The sequence below is a fragment of the Ptiloglossa arizonensis genome, chromosome 1, assembly GCF_051014685.1.
Source record: "Ptiloglossa arizonensis isolate GNS036 chromosome 1, iyPtiAriz1_principal, whole genome shotgun sequence".
Lineage (NCBI taxonomy): Eukaryota > Metazoa > Arthropoda > Insecta > Hymenoptera > Colletidae > Ptiloglossa > Ptiloglossa arizonensis.
Genome location: NC_135048.1, coordinates 14,484,035 through 14,511,705, shown reverse-complemented (window position 1 = coordinate 14,511,705; position 27,671 = coordinate 14,484,035). Strand labels below are relative to the sequence as shown.

Here is a 27,671-nt window from a genome sequence, read left to right as displayed (position 1 = left end):
ACGCACGAACAGGAAGAAGAGAAGGTATACAGGTATTTCAACGGACCCGTGCCTTCTTTCTCGATTAATTTCCAGTCGACGCGATCGTGCGATCATCGAGCACGATTATGTGTTTAGAGCGTATCGCCCTTCGGTCCGTTGCATCCGTAACTTAGGGCGAAACGTTGCGGCCGAGCAACGGGAGGGTTGTGAATTTTGGGGCGAAAGGGAGGTCGTCAAGGGTCGAAGAAACAATGGGAGGAGGCGATGTGTCGTTCTCGATGGAAATTGCGTGCCAGGCGCAGTAAAAGAGGAACGGCTTGATAAATGTGGCCGTGTTTCGGTGATATGTCTCTGCGAAAATATCGATCTTCGGTGTCTAGGGTCAAGTTGACTCTATGCGGGAAGAAAACTGGCGTTTCGTATCTACGTAATTCCGTTCTCGGTGTGGCAACTTCGATACGTCGTTAAACGACCGTGACGGTGTGTATTAATCGATAACATATTGACTGTTTAATTTTCGGGTATACCGCAAGCAAGGTACTACTTCACCGGGCGGGAGGCAGAGAGCGTGTGACTGCAGTTTTGCGCGGGGACGAGACGCGGTGGGTGGTGAGGGAGAGGGGGTGGCCGGACGTCATGGAGGGGACGGGCGTTCGGTGGCCGATTGATTTTGATTCGACTATAGACGACGCGCACGGTACACGGCCGAATTCGACGCGTCGGGTGATTCCCACTCCGCAGCGCCGGGTATCTGGGAGTAGCGGTACGGTACTGGACCGGCAGAGCGCCTGCGCGATGGCCACCACATCGGTGTTTGGTGCATGGAGGGTAACGGTGGTCCAGGGGCGGCAGTGCGGGTTCAGGGGGCGGCGAGGGCGGGTGCCTCTGTTAGAACTACCCCTTGACGACAGCCCGCAGCCATTCGCACCCTCGACCGATCTCGTGCCGCGTAATTCTCGTTCCCTTCGATAATCGAGCGTCTGTGGAACGCGACAACCATTTCTCCGCTTGCTGGATCAAGGATCGCGCGACCCGTTCGTTCAGTCAGGTAAATCGATCTAACGTAATGGTAGAGAGTGTCTGAAAAATAAGTTGGTGGTTCTACCCGTACCTCGACGGACCGCCTAACGATCTTCCGCGACGAATACGTGTACGGGGCTCTTGTTTATTGCGCGTCGCTCGCACCGATCATCTAGTGCTTCCTGTTATGACGTTACTGTGTCACCCGTGTGATTCTCCGCAGTAGTCGGCGCGGGTTCGCTGGCTGCTCGTCGATAAACGACACAGTTGTTCCTCGTCACGCAGCCGGGGATGCTGTGATCGGTGCCACGTACGGATAAACGGTTACAGAGTTGCACGAACGTTACCATCGCGAAGTCGAAGTTTTCCTCGGGCGAATAGGTCCCGTGTTAGGACCAGTCTCGATTGTCAGCTCCCGAAGGTAACACCCCCGGAGCGGGATCGAATCTACGAGGAACCGATCCAGATACGGTGGAACGTTTATTAACTCGGTACACCACCTCGTTTCTTCGTTAGAAGAACAAAGGTTGCGTATTGGATTTCGAAATCTCGCGCGAACGTATTCGTGAACCATGTAACACAATTTACGAGCCGACCCACCGATCTCTGTCCAATCGACGCGCACGAATCTATTCATCGTAATAACATCGTCGCGCTGGAAACCATCGTCACCGTTAGGGCATCGGAGATTTACGTTATCGTTCGAGAACAAATAGAGAACAACCGATCGGTATCGGTGTTGTTGACGACGCGACCGAACACGTTGCGCCCATAAATAACGCTCGACGCTCGAGAACGCGTTTCGATCGCGTCGGGTCTCGTTTAACGCGCGAACAGAAAAAAAAAACGGAAAAAAAAAAAGAAAAAATCGGAAACCTTAGACGAGTTATCGGAAACGTTACACGGACCCACATCGTGTCATCGTATTAACGAATCACGAGGGTTTCTTTATTTCATTAGATCCGTCGCGGATACGGAATTTCAAACGTCGATCAATCTCCCGGCCACCGAGCCTCCGCGGAGAGCTTCCTCGGGGAATCCCCCCCCCCTCTACCCCCCTCTACCCAACCCACAGCGAGTCCTCGAGTTTCGAAGACCTCAACCTTTCGAATTTCGAACGCCCGGGAATCTTCCTACGAGTTTCCCGATAACCGAGCTCCTCCACTCGCGGCGTTACCAACGATTTCCCGAGTTTCGTCTCACCCTCGTACTCCCGAGACCCGGGAATTAACACTGTCCCCGGAAACTCGGTACTAATTCCGAGTCCACGGAATCTTCGAGTTTCGCGTCGAAGTTACCACTTCTCCGTAAGATCACCGGAATCTTTCGAGTCTCGTGACGTTACCGGGTCGACCGTGTCACCACGAGTCCACCTCGAGTTCGGTTAACCCTTTCCACTCGAGAGGCGGTTCTCGATCGCCGTTTAATTCGGTGTTCTTTCTCCAATTTGAAAATTGAATTACAGTTTGGAATTTTAATTAAAATTCAATCAATTCTTTCTTGTAAGATGTAAATATACGTATACGAAATATTGAGTCGAAAATGTTCTGTTTTAAATTAATTTGAAGGATTTCATCGAGGTGCTAATTTCTGGTAGTAGAAAAGCACTCGATCGTCACTTAATTCGGTGTTCTTTCTCCAATTTGAAAATTGAATTAAAGTTTGGAATTGAAATTAAAATTCAATCAATTCTTTCTTGTAAGATGTAAACACACATATACAAAATATTCAAAAGTTAAAATGTTCCGTTTGAAATTGATCCAAAGTATTCGAAGGATTTCATCGAAGTGCTAGTTTCTAGAAGCAGAAAAGCATCCTCGATCGTTACTTACTTCAGTCTACTTCTCCAATTCGAAAAATTGAACAAAAATTAAAAATTTAAATTAAAATTCAATCTCTCCTTTCTTGCAAGATGTAAACACACATATACAAAATATTCAAAAGTTAAAATGTTCCGTTTGAAATTGATCCAAAGTATTCGAAGGATTTCATCGAAGTGCTAGTTTCTAGAAGCAGAAAAGCATCCTCGATCGCTACTTACTTCAGTCTACTTTCTCCAATTTGGAAAATTGAACAAAAATTAAAAATTTAAATTAAAATTCAATCTCTCCTTTCTTGCAAGATGTAAACACACATATACAAAATATTCAAAAGTTAAAATGTTCCGTTTGAAATTGATCCAAAGTATTCGAAGGATTTCATCGAAGTGCTAGTTTCTAGAAGCAGAAAAGCATCCTCGATCGCTACTTACTTCAGTCTACTTTCTCCAATTCGAAAAATTGAACAAAAATAAAAAATTTAAATTAAAATTCAATCTCTCCTTTCTTGCAAGATGTAAACACACGTATACGAAATATTCAAAAGCTAAAATGTTCCGTTTGAAATCAATCCAAAGTATTCGAAGGATTTCGTCGAGGTGCCAGGTTTCTGGTAAAAGCATCGAGCGCAAAGTTTTCGAATCCCGCGTAAGGATCACGGTGGTTCCGTACACGGTGCGAGTCACCTCACGGGGAATCCCCTGTACGATACCGCGTTAGAACACCGCTCGTTAACGACTCGTACCCGACGAACGCGACCTTCCCTCGGGAACCACGACGGGAATACGTTTCCCGTGTACCCGTTGAATTAATATTCATTCATCACTTTCTAACGAGCGGTTCTTTCTCGGCCCGTTTCCCAGCGTCGAAGGTCGAAGCGATTAACGCGAACGATGATGGATACAAGCCCGACCGGGCGCGGGCACACTCTACTTCACGCGATAAGTCAAAGTCAGACCTTGAGGGTGCGCAAACTGCCTGGTGGTTTTCACCGGCGACGAGAGGAACGTTTTAAAGTTCAAAAGTGCCTGCAATTACGCAATCGCCCATCGCGCTCGAACGTTACACTGATACACATTCGCGTACCAACACGGAAACCGCGAGAGTAACTCTTTAACGATTTCTAATACCGAGGGTAAACTTTCTTTTTTTTTTTAATTCTAATACCGAGCTTTCTTTCATTTTTTTTCTCCACTTTTCGCATTCAATCGTCGAATTTTACCGTTTCATTTTTCTCTCGAGAGTCCTCTGTTCCCTTTCGAGTACATTTGGTGAAATTTGCACGTGCATTGCACGAGACTCGCGAGAAGTTACTTTGAAGGAAGATCGGTTACAGGTCGAGTGTCTTTTACGATGGAATTTTGTGAAGATGATACGATCGCGAGAATTGGTTATTTGAGTAAAGATTGAGGAAGTGGTGACTTCTCGCGGGTTGTGTGTAGTGTAGTCTTTGACCGAGATTGAGAATCGGATAGACGACAGAGGTGTTTGTTTGTTTTTTTTTGTTTTTGTTTTTGAAATTCGCGCAGGTGAAATAGCAATCTTTGCCGCGCCAGACACGTTAAAGTCACGTGTTTTATGGGAGGCGAAGACCAGCCGGGGTTCGAAAGTTCGTACCACTCACACAATGATCTGTCGGTAATTAGTTTCAGCATGGAGTACCCCGAAGCGATGGAACGAGGCCGGAACTTTCGTCTGCTCGCTGAGGAGGAGTTGCCAGAACTCTTCGTCTTCCTTGACCGCTATTTGCCTGAATCCTTAAAGGTGCGTGCAATTATGTTCGAAATTTGTCGATTCGCGCGGAAATTTACGTCGATATCGAAACGACGCGTTGCGACCAACACGATTTCGAGGACTCTGAATGGTTAATAGTCATTCTTGAGTCATTCTGTACCTTGATATCCTGAATTTCAAGGTCCTCGAGGTTCTAGACACAACTTCGAGGACTCTGTATAGTTAATCGTCACTTTTGAGACGTCCTGGATCTTGATGTACAGAATTTCAAGGTCCTCGAGGTTCTGAACACGACTTCGAGGACTCTGAATGGTTAATAGTCATTCTTGAATCATTCTGTACCTTGATATCCAGAATTTCAAGGTCCTCGAGGTTCTAGACACGACTTCGAGGACTCTGTACGGTTAATCGTCACTTTTGAGACGTCCTGGATCTTGATGTACAGAATTTCAAGGTCCTCGAGGTTCTGGACACGACTTCGAGGACTTTGAATGGTTAATAGTCATTCTTGAGTCATTCTGTACCTTGATATCCAGAATTCTAAGGTTCTTGAGGTTCTGGACAAAACTTTGAGAATTCTGTGTGATTAATCATCGCTTTTTAGTCATTCTGTACCTTGATATCCAGAATTCTAAGGTCCTTGAGGTTCTGGACAAAACTTTGAGAACTCTGAATGACTAATCATAGCTTTTGAGTCATCCTGTACCTTGATATCCAGAACTCCAAAGTCCTCGAAGTCTAAGATACCTAAGTTTTTGAATTCTTAAAGGTGCATACCATTATGTTCAAAATTTATTGTCTTTGAGTCATTCTGTACCTTGATATCCAGAACTCCAAGGTCCTCAAAGTCCTAGATACCTAAGTTTTTGAATTCTTAAAGGTGCGTCCCATTATGCTAAAAATTTATTGTCTTTGAGTCATCCTGTACCTTGACATCCAGAATTCCAAAGCCCTCGAGGTCCCAGGTACCTAAGTTTCCGAATGCTTAAAGGTACATACCATTATGCTCAAAATTTATCGCCTTTGAGTCATTCTGTACCTTGATATTCAGAATTCCAAGGTCCTCGAGGTCCCAGGTACCTAAGTTTTTGAATTCTTAAAGGTGCGTCCTATTATGTTCAAAATTTATCGGCATTGAGTCATTCTGTACCTTGATATTCAGAATTCCAAGATCCTCAAAGTCCTAGATACCTAAGTTTTTGAATTCTTAATGGTGCGTCCTATTATGTTCAAAATTTATCGCCTTTGAATCATTCTGTACCTTGATATCCAGAATTCCAAGGTCCTCGAGGTCCCAGGTACCTAAGTTTCCGCTTTCTTGAAAGTGCATATCATTACGTTTGAAATTTGTCGCTTTTGAGTCATCTCGTACCTTGATATCCAGAATTCCAAGGTCCTCGAGGTCCCAGGTACCTAAGTTTCCGCTTTCTTGAAAGTGCATATCATTACGTTTAAAATTTGTCGCTTTTGAGTCATCTCGTACCTTGATATCCAGAATTCCAAGGTCCTCAAAGTCCCAAGTACTTAAATTTCCGAATTCTCAAAAATGCCTACCATTATGTTCAAAATTCGTCCGATTCGCGCGAAATTGGCATCGAAATCGACCAAAAAACGATCACGAGTCCCCCGTATCGCAAAATCGTGACTTTTGAGTCATCCTGTACCACGACATCCAGAATTCCAAGTTCCTCGAGGTTCTGGGCAGCCAAGTTTCCGAATCCAGGATCTACATTTTAATCGAACCACTTAAACGTAGTTGCAACCGGTTCGAAGTCGAGCTCGGTAATTAACGGTACTGAATTTGCATAAAATGTAACGAGTCGTGAACGATGCCCCTCGGAAAAACCTAATCCGTCTCGTCACGTGCATAAATTAGTTTCTCCGTGACTCGTCAGTGATACCGATACTCCCTGGAAGGTCGTTCTTTCGGCTAATAATAATATTTCCGACGATCGATATCGGGATGTTCGAAATGAAATAAAAAAAAGAAAAAGTGGAACAATCGCGTTGCAGCTTCTTCGATCGGCTCGGTGGTAATTTATCCGGCATCGTGTCGGTGTCGTTCGAGACACCGTGAAGGCTCGAGTAAGTGTTCGTGATTCCCGCGGAAATACATAAATCGATCCGCGGCAATGAAATTCAGTTACGAGTACCATGGCCGTGCTTTAAAAACCGCGAATCTAAATCACGTTGCGGCGGAACCTTGGACTTTGGTGTTCGGAATGCTGCCTCGACGATACGTGGATCTGCATGTCCCGGGACCGGCGACACGTAAATCTACGTGCGGAGGATGCACGCCACGATTAATATCGTAAGGTTAAGGTCCTTGGGAATTCATCGTGACGGGACAGAGCACCCATGGTGGAATTTAATACGAACAAAGGCCAACACCTGCTCGCATCTCTCGCACCTACTACCTTTAAATTATCGCCTCGTGAAGCCCGTAGGCCTCGAAGATATGAATTGCGGGGAGATCGGTCCTGGGTTAAAGGGAATGTAGTACCACGGCTGAGGGGAATGTGGACAGTAATTCGAGTAAATTCTCGCTCGATGTACACCAGATCCTACACGAAGTGTAACTCGAGTTTTCTTCGAGATTTTCGAGAGGATCTTTCATCGTGTAGATTATATTTCATAGTTTCGATACGAGAATTTAGGGATTTTCCACCAAATTCGTCGCTTTCTTGCTGGATGTACATTAGATCCTATACGAAGGGTAACTCGAGTTTTCTTTGAGATTTTCGAGAGGATCTTTCATCGTGTAGATTATATTTCATCGTTTCGATACGAGAATTTAGGGATTTTCCATCAAATTCGTCGTTTTCTTGCTGGATGTACATTAGATCCTACACGAAGGGTAACTCGAGTTTTCTTTGAGATTTTCGAGAGGATCTTTTATCGTGTAGATTATATAATATTTCACCGCTTCGATATGAAAATTTTGCAATTTTCTACCAAATTCGTCGCTTTCTTGCTCGATATACACCAGATCCTATATGAAGGGTAACTCGAGTTTTCTTCAAGATTTTCGAGAGCGTCTCTCATCGTGTAGATTATATTTCATCGCTTCGATACGAAAATTTTGCGATTTTCCACCAAATTCGTCGCTTTCTTGCTCGATGTACTTTCATCGAGGATCTTTCATCATGTAGATTATATTTCACCGCTTCGATATGAAAATTTAGCGATTTTCCATCAAATTCGTCGGTTTTTCGCGCTCAATGTCTTCACGAAGGATAACCAAAATGTCTTCCGAGATTTTCGATCTCTCATCGTGTAGATCGTGTTCTATTTGTCCGACACGTGATTTTTTCACTAAATTCTTCGGTTTTTTCTTGTTCAATGTGTAAACAGAAGGATGACGAAAACGTTCTCCAAGACTTTCGATCTTTCATCGCGTAGGTCACATTCTACTTGATTCGGTACGTAATTTTTAACCAAATTCGTCGGTTTTTTCTTGTTCGATGTCTACACGGAAGGATAACGTGAACGTTTTCCAAGACATTCGATCTCTCATCGCCTAGATCACATACTACTCATTCGATCCGCAATTTCTCACCAAATTCGTCCCTTTTTTCTCTCTCTCTCTCTCCATACATTACATCCCACGTAAAGACCAACTAAAACACCTCCCAAGACATTCGATCTCTCATCGCGTAGATCACATACTACTCATCAGATCCGCAATTTCTCACCAAATTCGTCCCTTTTTTTTCTCTCTCTCTCTCTATACATTACACCCCACGCAAAGACCAACTAAAACACCTCCCAAGACATTCGATCTCTCATCGCGTAGATCACATACTACTCATTCGATCCGCAATTTCTCACCAAATTCGTCCCTTTTTTCTCTCTCTCTCTCTCTCTATACATTACACCCCACGCAAAGACCAACTAAAACACCTCCCAAGACGTTCGATCTCTCATCGCGTAGATCACATACTACTCATTCGATTCGCAATTTCTCACCAAATTCGTCGCTTCTTCCTCGCACGGAACAACCCACCGTACCGAAACAGAGAAACGTTCGCTTCCACAAGGTGTAGGAGCCTCTTCAGGTGTAACTTTTCACCGATTTCGTGGAATCACCGGGAGGATATCGAGCAACGACTCCCCGGGGGAAGAAGGTCGCGCATCGACGGGACAAGATTACCGCCGGCGAAGGAAGCGATCCTCGCCCGGTACTTCTGCCCGTAACCCGGGTCTAAGTGTTGCCCGTTGCGCTAGGTTAGTGTCAAGGTCGCAGCTGAGTACACGCCGTTTTGCGCGGTGGCCTTCTCGACCGTTGATATTTGCACGCGTCGTCGTCGTCGTCGTAAACCCGCGACGAAACCATGTCGCGGATTTCTCTTTGTTTCTCCATCTTTTTAACGCGAGCACAGATGGTTGATTAGGCTAGCGCAAGTTTCCCTTCGGGCGGGTTGCAATCCCTTTGATGATATCAACCGGATCAGGTGTGTGCACCGGTTAAGTGCACACGTTGAATCCTTCGCGATCATGAAGCGTGCAACGCGTTCGTTTCGCGGCACCGTGTGCAACGACGCGTGTAAGATATTTTATTTTTTTTTTTTATCGCTTCGTTTGTCGACATTGTCGTTCGTTTTAACGGCGAATCGAAACAGCGGAGATCCCGTGGAACGTAACGACGCCATTTCTGGCGTTTCGTCAACGCAGTCTCGTATCGTCGCATCGGTAACAAGGTCGAATCCTTCGCGGGAGGAATAGAAACACCATTTATCGAATACGAAATTTTCGTCGATGCTCGATTCAACTAACTCCCAACCGGACTCCTATTAGCCGAACCGACGTCACTACGGTTATGCGAACCGTGTTGCGGGTATACGTCACAGTCGCAGTGTTTCAATTACGGTGGAACTCCTTTTATGCGAAACCAACCGGGGAGATAAGTGGATCACGTAACCGGGTGAGTTCGTATTGTGAGAGAGGTTATCGGCGTGTTAATCTAACTTATATTTATACGTAGTTTCAACGTGTATTTAACGTGTATTTAACGGGACACGTCGTTTTCACGTATTTTGATCGACGTGGACAATTATTACCGAATTCGTTTACATTTTTCTTTTACCACTTGTATTACTCACTTTTATTTATTTAATGAGACAAATATCGACAAATATGAGACAAATATATATATCGAAATTCATTTTTCTTCAAAGCTTTATAATTTTATATTTGATTATGTGGTATACCTAGCTCTTTCTGGTTCGCGTTAATTTAACGTTAAGAACGATAACGTATTTTAGAAATTAGGAATTAGGAATTAGGAATTAGGAATTAGGAATTTGTTCATTGGTTCGATGAATGTGTACACATTCGACGTGATCTTTTATTTTATACCGATCACACATCGTTATTAATGACACAAAGGTACAGTTTAGCGTTCATACATTTACACGTATTGCTAATTTATATTTTATTCAAATTTTTTAATCTCGCGTATATTGTACAATACGATAAAACCAACTCTCACGTATATAGTAGGAGTCCATCGATTATCCAAACTACTTGTCATTTTTCGGAATTCTCGTTCAGATAAGTGGATTCGTTTGAACAATTTGTCCATTTTTCCCCTTAATGAGAATATTGAAATTTTTACGAAAATTTTTCCAATCGTGGCCACTTCAATTCCGTACTTCGTTATTTTAGATTTGTTTCGTTTAACGTTATATATTGTTAATTTTCCTTTATCGAACACTTTGGATAGAGAAACAATTGTCACACCACTTTTAAATCTCTTTAGGATTCCAATTATTATTTAAAAATACCGAACACGTTCTCTTATGTTTCGAATTGTTATTGGAAAAGCAATACTTCGAAATATAAATACAATTAAGGAGTGTTCGTAGAAAACAATGTAAATGTTACAATTGGCAAATTTTGCTTTTCTTTTTAAAGTATTCTACCAATGCGAATACAGTAGGATAAAATGTAAGTACCATATCTCTTTGAAAATAATTAGAAATAATGCTAACAGATTACATTACTAGTATATATAATGTCATTTTTGTAGAAAACAATGTAAGTGCCGATGAAAACGTGGATATTAAATATCCTGAATTTTATAATAATTTACTCGAGATATAACAAAATGAATTCTTGCAATAAGGATCGATGCAAGTTTGAATATTAATCACGAATTTTCCAATAATTTACTCGAGATATAACAAAATGAATTCACGAAATACATCTCAATATCGAAAAAGATCGTATTACAGAAATATATTTTTAATTCTTTTACATTTTCTATATTCCAAAATTCTTAAATAATTTACGAAGAAACGTGTTTGGTACTAACAATTCGATGATGGAAAATCGAAAAATTAGGAAAACCGAGTCTATGATAACAAAGTACAAAACTGAAATAACGATAAATGGAAAAGACTGAAATATTGCTATAATTCGAACTTCCAATCCACTCATATCAACGAAAACTACAGTTATTCGAACGAAATGTTACAATAAACGATAACAATCGACTTCTATTTCACTAACCCACCCAGTTATGTGAACTACTCGTGCACCATCTTGTTCGCATAAATGTAAAATTCTACCGTACATTGATCTCCTCAAATGTACAGAATCTCATAAAATTAATACACAATAAATAATTAATACACAATAAATAATTAATACACAACAAACTCGATCGCCAGTATCCTCCCCACTCGCTCTACTTCGCATATTCGCGACGAGAATAGTTAAATGGCGGTTGGAACGAGTTTGTGACAACCCGAGAGACAACACTGTGCAATTTTTACGTTACAAATACGCGACTTTCTTTGATCGAAAAAGGAACTCCTTCGCCCCGACAATTTATCTACGTCCTTGCCCGTTAATTCTACATACTTGGCACTGTTTCACACGCGGTTCGCCAGTCCAGTATTCGTGTTTTCTTTACATTTAACTTTTGCCCTTATCATAGCACCGTCTGCTTGTCACCTGCCGTGGGAATATCGATTCGTTAAACAAATGTCACATCGGCTACGAGAATTACCAAGAATCCAGAAGTGTATCGCGTTCTCTCTGTGAATTATTTCCCATCGCGATACGCAAAAGCGTTCCATCGTTATTATTCGCGCAACTGGGAACCTTTAACGAGGTATTCGCGGCATCTGCACAGAGACGTCGATCCCAATATTGCACCATTGCGTTTAATCGTGCATTCGGTCTCGTTGTTGCATCGCTACTTCCAAGCAGTCACCCGAGCACACCGGGAAGTTCATCGAATGAAATTTCCGAGTTTCCGCGCGACTCGAAACACGACAGGTACCTCGATATACGTGACAGACACCTGTTAACACAAGTGATGTTCACGCACCGGAGTGCGATAATCGGTCAGCGAGCGTATTTACGAGAGAAAGTCGTAATAAACCTCGCTGGCCTCTTCGTCGTGATTTATCGAGCATCGGTGAAGAAAAAAACAAACATTTATGCAGCTCTTTCTCCTCGAAAATTCTCTTAACCCTTTTTACGTCCCATTGGCGCAGGCACATGGAACGCAGACCCTTTGAATATCCTCTTCGATCGTCCATATGTCAATAATTAGGGTATGTAGGGCATACGTTCGTAGGACATTTTTCATTCATCTTGGTGCGTTGATTTATCCTTTGAAATATGAACGTGTATTTCTGAATCGTGTACTAGGTTGTTCGATAAAAATAGTACTAGGTTGCTCAATAAGTTTTGTAGTATTGAACAGTACTACATTGAATATGTTTATTCGTTAAGTTTTATTAAGTGACAAAATTTAATGAACAACCTATTATTTCACATTCTGTCCACATTCTTCTCTAATATGGCATCTACATTCTGTTTAAGAGGATATTCTAGTAATTCGATTTCAAAGAATCGCTTTTTTCTTTTTGATACTCTAAACAGTTTCTTCGAACACCTATAGAAAACTATGGTATATAGGATATACGTTTGTAAGATATTTTTGATTAATCTGTTACTAGTAAATTCATCTTCTGAGGTGTAGACAGGTACTTTTGAATCGTCCTGTATTTCATACCAAAAGTGAAAATTAAACGTACTAGTTCTCTAATATGCCACTGTTTCGAATCGATATTCCATGTATTCTAACATTTTTCGTTCGAGAATAGCCCTCCAATTCAGTCTAATCTTTCCAGAGATCAAAAAATTACCATATCTTGGTAAAACGTTCGAATACGTGGAATATTGAAACAATGTCCTCATTTCGAGTGAAAAAAAAAGTGTCCAAAGAAACGTACGTCCTGAATGCTTTTGTTTTCGAGTTACGAACAACGAAAGGAAATGTGTGAAGTGTCATGGAAAAAAATCGATTTTTTGAAACTGGATTACCAGAATACCTCCTCAGAGGGGAATGTAGTGGCGTGTTGGAGAGGAATGTGGACAACGTCGAGAAATTTTTACTTATTGTCAACTGCAGCTCTTCGAAGCCCGATTAAAACGTTCGACTCGGCACGAATCTCAATTTCTACCAGAGGTCAGCTTCTCAGCTGCGCATAGTACATTGTTGGCTTCTGTTGGCACGACAGATTATATCACTCTGCATTTCGTCGATGTGGACACAGTACACTTGGTATTACTATATAGTATATATTTTCATAGAACATTTTTTATTCATCTTGGTACATGGATTAAGATTAGTGTATAGACACGATGGATTTTGAATGGCTCCAAAATAAAAATGTTGAAGAACCAAGCTCGGCCATTTCGAGCATTCTTTAAGAGGTTAACATTGTCAAAAATTTGAAAATCGAGCAGAACACACTTCCATAGAAGATTTTTTACTCATCTTAGTATGTAGATTAAACTTAGTACATAGAATATTCCCTTTAAAGTGTCAACATCGTCCAAAATTCGAAAACTGAAGTATATAGAACACACTTCCATAAAACATTCTTTAAGATGTTAACATCGTCCAAAATTCGAAAACCGAACAGAACACACTTCCATAGATTTTTTACTCATTTTGATATGTAGATTAAGCTTAGTATATAGACACGATGGATTTTGAATGGCTCTAAAATAAAAATGTTGAAGAACCAAGCGGCAATTTCGAATTTTCCCTCTAAGATATTAACATCGTCCAAAATTCGAAAATCGAACAAAACACACTTCCATAGATTTTTTACTCAACCTAGAATATAAATTAAACTTAATACATAGAATATTCTCTTTAAAGTGTTAAGATCGTCCAAAATTCGAAGACCGAGGTATATAGGACACACTTCCATAAAACATTCTTTAAGATGTTAACATCGTCCAAAATTCGAAAACCGAACAGAACACACTTCCATAGAACATTTTTTACTCAACCTAGTATATAGATTAAACTTAGTACATAGAATATTCTCTTTAAAGTGTTAAGATCGTCCAAAATTCGAAGACCGAGGTATATTAGGACACACTTCCATAAAACATTCCTTACTCATCTTGGTAGATAAATTCACCCCTCGCATCACGGGCACGCATTTACGAATCGTTTTGTATTTCGTCGCGGTGAGGGTATCCTTTCTCAAAGGGTTGAATCTCTTCAAAATTTGCGCGGCAAAGGGTGAAAATTGTAGTCGCTTTCCTCCAAAGACTCGGTGTACCCTGTCCCGTATTATTTTGCGATACAAAGCGCGCGGGTTGCGCGCATATTCATCAAGGATGAACGTAAAAGGGGAGCCGGTTAATTTCGAAGGTGCTTGGAAAAGGTATTGCGCGGACTGCGTCACGGTTGAATTTTCACGCATCACGGGCTACCGGTTGCGCAACACCGATAACTGTGGTTGGCATTATTACGCCTTCCGATATCGCTTTACGCGGGTTCTGCAATGCCGATCGACATTTAGAACGTTCTCTCGGTGGAGAGAAATAAAAAGAAAAAAAAAAAGAAGAAATAACGTTCTCGAGTTACACCAACGATCGTCTCGATCTTCCTCGAATCTCTGCGTGCAGGTAGGAGAATGTAGGTCGTATCGATTTCTATCCACGTTTATTCGACGGTCTCTCGAAAAACTCGCTAGAAATAGAAGAGTGCGTTCGGAAGCCAAATAGAAAGTGGCGCGAAACTGATTTCAGTCGGATGCTCCGCTGGCATCGATTTATCTCACTCCCTACCGCCTTTCACTCTCGACCCAGCGAGTTATCGATCTAAAAGAGCTTTGTTTCCTGCTCGTCGACGGCTGGTGGGACAGCCGGTGTTACGACTGCCGGCCACGCCACCTTGATTCCGGTACCGATGTGCAAGGTGTACCGGAGTCAAGGCCAGGGTCGCGTTCCTGCGTCGATCTCGTAATCTCGCGATATCGGCGTGGAGAACACCGTACCTTTACCGGCCAGACGTAACGAAAGGAACTCGATACCGTAATCGTTATCGATTCTTTACCCGTGAACCTGGTAATCTCCTTTTAAATTATCCGTGGCTCTCGACGCGACGTCTAGGATCGTCTTAGACGTTTTTGTTCCGCGATTGTAAACAGTCATTGTATTCTGGATGCATCCATACTGTGCAGTTTTGCACTTTTGTGTTCAACCCCTTGGACTGCAATATCGAGATTCGTGGTCAAACGTGGGAATCAAGGACGAGTTTAGCATTTTGTACGGTCGAATATATATTTTTGAGAATGTTAGAAAGAAATCGTTGCACTGTGTCTTGGAAATGAAAATTTACCGTTCACGAGAATCGTGACCGACCTTGCTCTTATCGAAATTTTAAATTATAGGCAAGGAGGTCGAGAGAACGACGTCAGTTTTCTATGATTAAGGATGTCCTCGACATTCGTTCAAATTATAACGCGGAAAGTGAAAATATTCGATAGTTCTGTCGGTGTACTTGTTGTTTCGTAGCATTGTTAATGATAGTAAGGTTATTTAAAATTTCGGAAATATTAAGGTTTTGTTTCTTGTGAACGCTTCGATGAAAAGTTGCGAGTTTGGAGCGTGATGGTTTTATTCATCGATGTAACTTCCATTGCATTCGATAACCTTTTGACGACATTTGTGCAAATTGTTATATCCTTTTTGTAAAATTCGATCTTTTTGTTTGTAAAATAGTCGATTAAATAAATTTGTATAATTTCTCGATTATCGATCTTGATACGACACGCCCGGGTCTTTTCGGACCCAGAGAAACTTTTACATCGTATCGTTTACAACTTTTCTTAGAAATTGAAAAGAAAGGAAGGATAAAATGAGAAAATTTTTATTCGAAATATTTGTGCGAGGTAAAATCACGGGTCCATTTTGACCCACGCGTAATTTCTCCCATGATTGCCTATCTCTATTTCTAAACTGGTTTATTCGTAAAATAGTCGATTAAATAAATTTGTATAGTTTCTCGATTATCGATCTTGATACGACACGCCTGGGTCTTTTCGGACCCAGAGAAACTTTTTCATCGTACCATATACACACTTTTCTTAGAAATTACAAAAAGTGCGACAAAACGAGAGAATTTTTATTCGAAATATTTGTGCAAAGTAAAATCACGGGTCCATTTTGACCCACGCGTAATTTCTCCCATGATTGCCTATCTCTATTTCTAAACTGGTTTATTCGTAAAATAGTCGATTAAATAAATTTGTATAGTTTCTCGATTATCGATCTTGATACGACACGCTTGTATCGTTTACAATTTTTCTTAGAAATTGAAAAGAAAGGAAGCATAAAATGAGAAAGTTTTCATTCGAAATATTCGTGCAAGGGGAAATTACGGGTCTCTTTGGACCCAGTACTGGTTTCTCCAGCGATTATTTAAATCGTTGGTATTAGGTTAACCTTCACAAGGTTAATTCTGACCACTGCAGTTTCGAGTTCCGTGTCAGAGTCAATTCTGACCGATATTTCACTAATGGTATTCACGGTCGCGCGAGTCCTTTGTTTCTTATACTTTTCGTTGCGCATTTGTGGTAGTGTGTTGGGACGTAGATCGTTATTTGATTATTTGCGACGAAAAGTACGTTTTCACGTGACGATGAAAGTCATGACTTTAAATATCGCGATATCACGACAATGTACGATATTAAGAATCCAATGGTGCGACAATGCGACAGTCTTGTGGATTTTGTAGGTTTTTTTTTCGCTTCGATCTTTCGTTGATCAATTTTGTTACGAATTGATTTTTTTTTACACAAACTTGGATCGATTTGAAAGACAAACGCACAATTTTTGCGTTTACAAATAATATCTACGGGCCAGAGATGTCGATCTCGAATCGATTTTTCAAAAAGTAAGATACTTTTACTCGACTTTTTGAAAAAGTATACAACCTTTAGAGTTGAACAATTTTTACACAGGTAGATCTATTTTTTATATGAGAAAAAAATCGAGATTCTCGTTCTTTGGATATTTTGACGTTGATCATTTTGGTTGTGCGCGTAAGTGTTAATAGTTCTTCTATATTTAAAAATGTCCTCGATATGCGTTCAAATTGTAACGTAAAAATAGAAATATTCAACAGTTCGTCAGTGTACTTGTTATCTTATTGCGCTGACAACTTGTCGGTAATGTTATTTAAAAGTTTACAAGTATTAGAGTCGGATTCTTGTAATCGCCTTAAAGAAACGTCGTAAGTTCGTAATGTCGGTTATCGATGACTAGAAGAGTCAACGCGTTGAACTCCACGGTAGTCACTGGTGATTGGCGCTCCAAAATTACAATGATCCTCTAAAGTGCTTACAAGACAAATTCTAATACTTATGAATGTTTTGATTGCATTACTCTCGTTAGTAATAACATAAAATAACAAGTACATCGACGAATTATCGAATATTTTTACTTTTTCACATATATCGTGGGTGTTTCTTACTTTTTCACAGATATCGTGGATATTCTTTACTTTTTCACAAATATCGTGGATATTCTTTACTTTTTCACAAATATCGTGGGTATCTTTTACTTTTTCACATATATCGTGATATTCCTTACTTTTTCACAAATATCGTGGATATGTTTTACTTCTACACAAATATCGTGGGTATTTTTTACTTCTTCACAAATATCGTGGGGATTTTTTACTTCTACACAAATATCGTGATACTTCTTACTTTTTCACAAATATCGTGGGTCTATCTTACTTCTACACAAATATCGTGGATATTCTTTACTTTTTCACAAATATCGTGGGTATCTTTTACTTTTTCACATATATCGTGATATTTCTTACTTTTCACAAATATCGTGGATATGTTTTACTTCTACACAAATATCGTGATATTTCTTACTTCTTCACAAATATCGTGGGCATTTTTTACTTTTTCACATATATCGTGACATTCCTTACTTTTTCACAAATATCGTGGGTCTATCTTACTTCTACACAAATATCGTGAGTATTTCGTATTTCTGCACAAATATCGTGGGTATTTCTTACTTCTACACAAATATCGTGGGTCCGTCTTACTTCTACACAAATATCTCGATATTTTCACAAATATCGTGGGTGTTTCTTACTTCTGCGCAACCATCGTGGACATCCTCGGGTATGAAAAAACCGACGCGTCGGTTAACGCGTTACCAGTTCGCGTTAACCGTCGAGTTCCTCGCGAGATTCGCGATTCTCTGGCTGTTTGGACCCGCGAAGAAGCATACACCGGTCAGACGTCGTGCATCTCCCCCACGTTCCATTTTGTATCGCATGGTTGCGCGATTCGGAAGACTTAACGATGCCCACTGGTACTTGTGCAGCGAGCTATAATGCCCGTCCGGCACGAAATGATTGCGCATAAAGCCCGCACCATTTATCCCGGAATAAAGCTGGTGTATCCGGCGAGGAGGCAGGGTCAAGGTCGCGTCCGGGCATGCACGCGTGATGCCGCGTCGCTTTTTCGAATCCGCATTTGAATCGATGCTTCTTGCACGCCTACCAGTCGCCGCGCGGATGGTTAACGAGCAACGGCTGAAAGAAGCTCGATAATGATTCGGTGGAGCTTTGACAGGGCACTTTCGGGATTGTATATCTCCTCCTTTTCTGCGTTTCCTTACACTAACCTCGAGGGAATCGAAGAAACGAGGAGGTCCCATCACCTTTTTCTTCCTTCCACCGGGTATTGTTCGCCGCGAGTAGTCCTGCACGTAGCGTTACAATTATCGAGGGAGTTACCGATTTAACTATTGGACATAATTATGTATGCGCGTGCAATCCACGTCACAATGTAGTTTCCATCGAATCGACTACTAGAGATAAATATTATATATACAATTTGTGCCTTAGTGTATTTTTCATCGAACCGGGTACACTATTTTTCATCGCGAGTAGTCCCGAACGTGGTGTTACAATTATTGGGAAATTCATCGAATTGATTACTGGAGGTAAATTTATATAATTTGAATTATTGTGCAGTTTGCATTTAATCGGGTACGCTATTATATCGTCGTTAGTAGTCCTGTACGTAGTGTTACAATTATTGGGAGACCCACCGATTTAATTAGTAGAGATAAATATGTATATAATTTTTATCGTAGTATATTTTTCAGCGAGTAGTTGTACACGTAGCGTTAGAATTACTGGGAGAATAGATATATATATGGAAGAAAGTAAATGAGAATATCTCCACTCTATGGTGCAGTTTAGTACCTCCCCCACCATCGTACGCGTTGACGTTATTGGCCAAGGTCGGTGACGAAGATCGACAGCGGCCAATAGCGACAATGCGTGCAATGGTGGGGGAGTTATTAGACAGTGAACCAGGGGTGGGAGTTACAATCATTCGTTTGCATTCTTTTCACGGACGAACAGTACATATAATATATATAATTTGCATTGTAGTGTATTTTTCATCCAACTTGGTGCACCATTGTTCGTCACGATTAATCGTGCACGTAACGTTAAAATGATTGGGAAAGTTATCGATTAAATTACTCGAGATGAGTATACATATATAGTTGTAGCACCACGGTGTATTTTCCATCGAACCGAGTACACGATTGAAAGATACATTAATCGAGTTTTTGTTCTTCAATTTTCACGAAAGAAAAACACGATCCGTGGAGCGTGTAACGCGTACACGCTACCGTGCTGTAGGTTTGAACTTAATTAAGGCGAAACACGTTTATACGTTGAAAATAATAAAGCTGGCGGAGTCTCGCTTATCCGCAGCACGTCGCGTTTACGTGCCGTTCTATTATTAACCTTAAACCGAGTAAATTAGGTTGCACGACTTTTAACTCGTTAATAATTCACGTTCGACTCGTTCGATCGTGTTCGCTCAATTTTCGAAAGTAATTCGTTAGAAGAAATTCACATTTTACATTTTTCGTCCGGTTAATTCGTCTACGATGTTTGCAAAGGTGAAAACTGCAATACGTACACATTCGACTGTTTGTTTTTTTCTTTTTTTTTATACAAACTATCGAATTCGTCGGTTTCCAATATTCTTCTTTCGTACGATCGTACGATTGAATTTAATAGATACGTGTTTACAGTTTCGCAGTACGCGCGAGAAGAAAGACTAACGAGAACAATTCGCGGGAAAGTAAACACGTCGACATACATACGCGAGCGCACACATTATATTTATATATTTATATACACACGTATAAATAGTTATCAAAAGTAATTGGAAACGTCGCGATTAAGATGTACTCGCGTATCGGTGCCTCAACAAACATTTACAGGTTTCGTTACGGGACGAACCGTTCGCGGTGAACGTTTAAAATGCAAACTTTACATTCACCCTCGCGAACGCGAGGACGAGTCTCGTGTAAACGTAGGTTTCGCTTTGAAAAATGAGAACACGAACGAGGGAAGCGTTCAACGTAACGTTGTTCCAGCTAGACACGGTAAACAAGTCCGACGGGGACTTAATATTAATTTAACTTTCTCTTTGGAATGAATTTGACGCGCGATAGGTACGGTGAGCAGCGTCGTACGCAAAAGGGCACCTTGAACGACTCTGAAGTTTCAGCGTTCCGCTCGATACCACGATTTAACTTTCCCTTGAAAATTAATTTCGCGTGCACACGTAGCGGAACGTGAAAGGGCCACTTTCGTAGCCACGTTTCTGCATCAAAGACACCAAATAAATTGAGACAATTCGTGCAGCTTTCTCGTTTGCATCGTCGTTCTTGCCGCTTTTCAAGATCGAACCGCTGATATGTAAATTCGTCCCGGTTACACATCACATGCCGCATGCGAAACATTTTATTACGCTACGTCTGTGCCCCCCTGAGAATATTTCAAAAACAGGAAAGCACGTTCACTGTCTCTCTCTCTCTCTCTTTCTCTTTCTCTTGCTTTCTGTCTATTGTGGAAGATCTTTTCTGTTACAAACGTTCGTGAAACGAATCATGACGACAAACACGATTCTAAACGCTTGTTCGCTCCGTTTGTATTTGTGCAAGGTTACGGGTCCATTTGGACCCAGGCGTGGTTTCTCCCGTGATTAAATTGTAGATTTGAGAAGGTTTAAATGATTTTACTCGTCGATCAATTTTTTCGACGTTTGTGCGAATCGTACGTACCCTTTTTGTGAAATTCGATCGTTTTATTTGTAAAGTAGTCGGTTAAGTAACGCATAAATAGGTCCTTGGTTGACAAATGTACATCGACATATTTGTTGTTTGTTTAGCTTTAAGTCGAAATCATTAGGGGAACTTCAGAAGTGATTCTCGTCGTTTTTAACGAAAAAGGCTTGAAAGATGGTTGACCAGTTATGTAAAATTAAGTGTAAAGTTTGGAGAAATTGTTTAGGTATAGGGTTAAAGACTGGTAATTTTTAATCATGGATTTGAATCTGAGACAAAATATGACCAGTCTTCTATGCTTGTTATTACACTATGGTTACCATTGGTGGGGATGCTCCACGAGTATACTCGATTAAGTGACTTTTTTAAACTTTACACTTACTTTTTCCATAACTGATTCGTTATCGAGTATAATTTCAGTTACGATGTTTTGTACGTGTAAATGTACTAGCTTGTTAAACTTCGTTAAAATTGATGAGAGACACCAAGGACATTTCGCTTGTTAGACACGATACAGAAGGTATTAAACATGGTGTGAAAATTCGAACTGCTTCACGAATTTAAACTCGATCGAAGAGCTACGGAAGCAGTAAGAAATACACGTTAAACATTTAGAGATGGGCGACCGTAAAGGACAATTTTGACTCACGAAATAATAAAAAGCTTCAATAACCAAGATGCAAATTTATTTAGCCAAGTATTTTAAAAATAAAACGATTTACACGTAGAGATAGGTGATCACGAGAGAAACTACGCGTGGGTCCAAAAGGACCCGTAATTCCACCGTGCACAAATATATCGAATAAAAATTCAATTATTCCACCATACTTTTCTCCATCTCTAAGGAAAATGGTACTAACTGTACAATTGAGCAACCGTTCCTCTGGGTCTATAAAGACCCAGGTACCAGAGTCAATAATCGAGAGGATATACAAACTCATTTAACCAAGTATCTTACAAGTAAAACGATTTAGATATAGAAATAAATAATCACGGGAGAAACCACGCGTGGGTCCAAAAAGACCCGTAATTCCACCCTGCACAAATATATCGAATAAAAATTCAATTATCCCACCATACCTTTCACCATCTCTAAGGAAAACGGTACTAACTGTACAAATGAGCAAACGTTCATCTGGGTCTATAAAGACCCATGTACCAGAGTCAATAATCGAGAGGATATACAAACTTATTTAGCCAAGTATCTTACAAGTAAAACGATTTAGATACAGGAATAGATAATCACGGGAGAAACTACGCGTGGGTCCAAAAAGACCCGTAATTCCACCGTGCACAAATATATCGAATAAAAATTCAATTATTCCACCATACCTTTCACCATCTCTAAGGAAAACGGTACCAACCGTACAATTGAGCAAAAGTATCTCTGCGTCTAGAAAGACCACCGGTACCAAGATCAATAATCGAGAAGATACGCGAACTCGTTTAACCGATTATTTTACAGTTAGAACGATCGAGTACGAATAGGATACGATTTGAGGTAAAAAAAAAACGAGTTGAGAGAACCTCCACGCGAGTTATCCCGATGAATAAAATCACTCGGTTAAAGAATTTCGTTAGACTCTAGTAAAACCCAACAACGTTCCACGGGACCTAATAGAACCGGTATCCGTGGCGAGGATGCTAATAAAATACGCACTTTTTTCCCCGATGGTATTAAAGTTCCAAATCGAACCGACGCGTGAAATCGCCGAAGCGTTTGCCGCGTACCTCGTGTACGATACGCCATTCCGACTGGTGCAACTATTACATAAAATCTAGGACAGGCCACGCGTTCCTCAATAGCTTCCACTGTCGATTATTTACTTACTTTCAACCGGCAGGTTGTTACCGTGTTGGTAGCCAATATAATTCGCCACGTAAATTACCGTTCGCCGCGATTGTTTCGGTGACTCGATACCGATTTCTATTGGAATTTTGGGCGACCTTTCCCCACGGTCTCGAGTTGCGCAAGCTTTTACGACTTCAGCGGAGCTGAAAGCCCGACTCGATTAACATTTTACCACAGTAAAGTGTTTACGAAGTCTATTGTCCGGCTAATATCGAACCGGTCGACTCTGCAGTTGAAATGTCCCTGTTTGCGCGTACTCGTTGAAACATTAACGACGGAATATCGGGACCGCGCAGGAGACGATGGCAATGGTGACGTTTCCACCGACGTATCTGGAATTTGCACGTAAAGCGTGAGTCGATGAGAACAGCCGCACGAACTGTCTCGTTCGATAACTTTTCAATCTTTTACGTTTCGCGTGTTCAAGGATACAGAGGTGACCTTGAGTTCTTTTTTAAACGCATTTGTTTTCAGTACTGCGTTGTTGGTTGATAAAAAGACGAATTCGATGGCGGACAATGAGGCAACCTTCGCTCGACTTTGGAAGAATGTTTAAAAATACTCAAGGTCAGCTTCCTATTCTCGAAAGTACAATACGGAAAATTAGAGAGACATTGGTTCGAAGAGTGCAATTTTCTGTGAAACATTTTTTTTTTTTTTTTTCTCTCGAATCGATAGATTACCCGATATTTCGAGTAGCTGTTATTGACTCACCTTGTGTACACATTTATAGAAATGTTTGCTCGGTAATATAGCAAGGTACTCGAGTGTTATAGAAAGTAACAGCGCATCGACCGAATGTGTTTTTCCTTACTTCGATGTGGCCAACTTGTGCTGAAAAGACATCGTCGAGGGCAATTGTGTTCATCCATCTGTGTTTTCACGCCGTTTAGGTTCTTCTCTTACGAACTTGAACCGTTCAATCGCAACCGACTTGCATCTATCGACGATGTACACACCCGTGTAAACGATAAATAAAAATTCCATCATATCTTTCTCAATCTCTAAGGAAAAGTGCTACTAATTGTACGATTGAGCAAAAGTATCTCTGGGTCTATAAAGACCCAAGTACCAGGGTTAATAATCGAGAAGATATATAAACTTATTTAGCCAAGTATCCTACAAGTAAAACGATTTAAAATAGATAATCACAGGAGAAACTACGCGTGGGTCCAAAAGGACCCATAATGTTACCATACACAAATACGTCGAATAAAAATTCCATCATTCCACCATACCTTTCTCCATCTCTAAGGAAAAGTGGTACTAACTGTACAATTGTGCAAAAGTATCTCTGGGTCTATAAAGACCCAGATACTAGGGTTAATAATCGAGAAGATACACAAACTTGTTTAGCCAAGTATCTTACAAGTAAAACGATTTAGATATAGGAACAGATAATCACGGGAGAAACTACGCGTGGGTCCAAAAGGACCCATAATGTTGCCATTATTTAAAATTCCATTATTCCACCGTACTAACGAATGTAAACGACCATATGACCACCGTATAAACGAAACTTGTTCGTTCGCGTTCGGATGGGGGTCACGGCCGCCATTTTGGAGCGCAACTGTGCACACGCTGCAGGAATAGGGGATGCGGAATTGTAAAAACCGGGAGAATCCTGCACCCTCTCGAGCCTGTGAACCTGAGGGACCTAGTACGCGAAAGGCATTGTTCACTCGAGCAAAAAGAAAAGAAAAAAGAAAAACAATCCAGGTCCTGACAAACAGGTGTCTCGAGAGCGAAACTTTGCCACGATCGAAACTGTGGCAGAATTTGTCCGATTTTGTTGCCTCTTCGAATACGGGTGAACACTCGAGCGCAGAGAGAGAGAGGCCCTGTCCTCCTTAATATTTTCATTCTCTCCCCGTTGCGAAAATATGTAGATTTCCGGTGAACGGTAAGAAGACACTTTATATACGAGGGTATCAGAGGTAACACGTGGTAGTTATTTTAAGACCCGGCGTCTGGAGCGTCGCCCTCGGCTAGATTCTTCTTTATCCTGCCGCTTCCTCGTAAATATCTACCCTTTCATTTCAAACACTGCCTTTAGTCAGCCTACACCGTGAAAGAAACCATCCCTTTAACTACCAAGACCTCGTACACATCCAATTCTTCCGCGAGATGAAAAGATTCCCAGCTGTTTCAATCCGGGGTGTGTGGGGGGGTTGATGCTTTGTGGCTGCACCGTGCAAGAGGATCACTCGTCGTTTTCTTGCTCGCGTGCCGTTTGCAACCCGGTTATCGTGTCGCGCAACGTGTCTCGAAAGGAATATTTTAAACTCTCTATTTTCTTGGCAGTGTGTACAACGTAACCGTTGTCTCTGTTCCGCAGTTCCATCAAACTTTGCTGACCTACATGCGGGACCGAGTATGGGACTTTCATTTCTACGTGGCGAACGACTGGCCCGAAGCTGCGATCTGTTTACATTTTCCAGGCATGACGTTATCCGTGAGTATAATACGAGTCTTCGTTGTAGATTACGGTTAAAAACACCGCGATCGATAAACACCCCCGCTCGGAAGGTACGCTCGTTACCGCTCCGTGTTATAATAGCGTTTTCCTCACCTCCCTTCGTTACGTTGGTGCGAAGGAAACATCGAACGTGTGTCACGTAGCTGCGTAATTACGTTCACGGGCGTAACGTAGACCGAAGTTTCCTCATTTAACTATCGTCCATCGAAATCTTGGACCGATTCACACGTACGCATACCCCGCGAACGAGACAACGAGCGATGCTCGTAGAGAGACTCGGTCTAATCCCGACGACGAAACGACAAATGTCGCGTGTCGATCGTGAATGGCCCCTTAGGCGAGTTTCAAAATTCGTGAATAGAGATCGCAAACTCGAAGCGAAAGATGTACGCTCGCGTGCGTCCCGCAAATTCATCTTGCTTCCGAACGTATCGGCAAGGGGTGCGGAAAAGTTGGCCCACATCCTTGGCTGGCTCTCGGCCAATCTTTTGTTTCACAGCCTTGCCAGTCCATTTCCTGACTTCGCTGGTGACTCCTCTAATCTGCCACCCGCGTCTCACCTCACCCCCCCTCGTCCGCCGCACCGACACCACCGCGATCGCCATCGGGACGATCGCATGCTCTTTAGTTAATTACCGCGGCGGCAATTTGTTGATTCGACGAGTTCCCGTGTCCTTTCAGGAATTCGCCGTTTCATAAATCAGTTGTCGCGAACCTTGATATTTCCGAGTGAATTTACCGTAATGGGTTACTGGAATTATGACACGTGGCATTTTGGCACTTGGGGAAACTAGTTCACCGTCACTTTTGTAACTCGTGTCGTTGCGTTTCGCGGTGGTCAAGCTCCTACGTCGTGCGATTTTTTTGTCGATCGACGCAGATGATCCCCGGTGGAACGTATCGACGTTAGGATAGGAAGAGACACTTGCGAAACAACCGAGGTGGTAAATACCACGTGTATACGGGATAGTCGATTGGTGCGAACCGAAGACGTTGAACGACCATGTATCGCGAGTAATACGGTGTCAATTGGCGACCGAACCGTTTCGAAAACCTCCCTCGTTCCCAAGTATCGTCGGAAGACCAACCGATCTTACCACTAACTTGGTTACTCGACTGGCTTTCAGCCTCACGGTTTGCTCTACGAGAGCGTGGGCGTCTTTTGTCCGAACGATCGACTAGAGCTGCTCAAGTTGCTGAGGGAGGAGGATATTCTGATCGACTGGTCCAAGTCACTCTACATCAATTTCGTTCATTACGACATCGCCGAGGAGTTGACACGGCTGTACGAGGACACCGGTACCATCGAGAGGGTGGTCGGTGACGTTTTCGTCTGCGAGCATCCCGATTTCGAGGATTTCGTCGAGGACCCGTGCGAGGACGTCGATCCGGACGTTCAAGTGTTACCGTTGAAGCCCGAGCACGCCGAGGGTATCCACGAATTGTACCCGGCGAACGATATGGAGTGCCACGAGCTCTTCCTGCGGCTGATCAGGTCCCTACCGGCAGCTGGTGTCTTCGTCAATGGGAGTCTGGCCGCCTGGATGGTTCAGTCCTATTACGGGGCGATGTTTTCCATGCAGACCAAGCCAGAGTACCGGAGGAAGGGTTACGGGACGAAATTAGCAAGGTAGAAATGTGTTTCATTTTGTCTTGAAAGTAGATTGTAATCGCGGCACGTTTTAAATCGTCGGTGATCTACGTCGATGCGAGGGATCTCGGTATTGACGTACACTATGATCGAATAATTGTCGGGCGATGTGTGTCTTTGTTATTTCTGGTAATGAAACTTCAAACCAATGCTCGTCGAAATTCACGATAGCGAAATCGTAGGTACCTGACGAAACGTGTGGCCGAAAAAGGTTACATGCCCTTCGTGGTGATACGTCCAGAGAACGAAGCCAGCCAGAGTCTGTACAAGAAACTGGCCTTCAGGAAACTCTACCAAACGGTCCGGATGACGTTCATGCCCACGGCGTGCCAGGTGACAGAGAACGAAACCGTCAACGTTACCAGGGACAACTTGGAGAACGCTGTCAGGCAGCTCACGATTGGACAGAAGGTGGTGAACGCTTTCAGAAACGACGAGAACTCCATCGACGAGGGGATCGTCGAGATCGAGGAGACGCGGAACGATTCATCGATCGAAGAACCGGAGTTAGAGATCACGATAATCGAGTAGCCCGCCGAGAAACACCCCGATAACGTCCAATCGGAGTCCGATCCCAGAACGGAAGTGATCGAGGTAACCGTGGAGGAGAACGTCGATCAACCGGCGGACGACGACCAAGGTGCCATCGTCGAATCACCGAACGACGATGACGGTCAT

At 42.1% G+C, this 27,671-nt stretch overlaps 1 protein-coding gene across 3 annotated transcripts; it reads left to right on the top strand.

Annotated features, from left to right (window-relative positions):
• The first annotated feature begins 851 nt into the window (after positions 1-851).
• On the top strand, positions 852-27,671 carry LOC143144227 (uncharacterized). Of its 3 annotated transcripts, none has more exons than XM_076306403.1 (5): positions 852-1,030; positions 4,466-4,583; positions 25,202-25,318; positions 26,470-26,972; positions 27,176-27,671. In XM_076306403.1, exons 2-5 carry the CDS (start codon positions 4,473-4,475, stop codon positions 27,522-27,524), a joined length of 1,080 nt encoding a protein of 359 aa, XP_076162518.1. In that variant the 5' UTR covers positions 852-1,030; positions 4,466-4,472; the 3' UTR covers positions 27,525-27,671. The 3 variants fall into 3 exon arrangements, with proteins under 3 accessions (XP_076162518.1, XP_076162540.1, XP_076162529.1); XM_076306425.1 differs by lacking the exon at positions 852-1,030 and adding an exon at positions 1,325-1,423; XM_076306414.1 differs by lacking the exon at positions 852-1,030 and adding an exon at positions 1,439-1,528.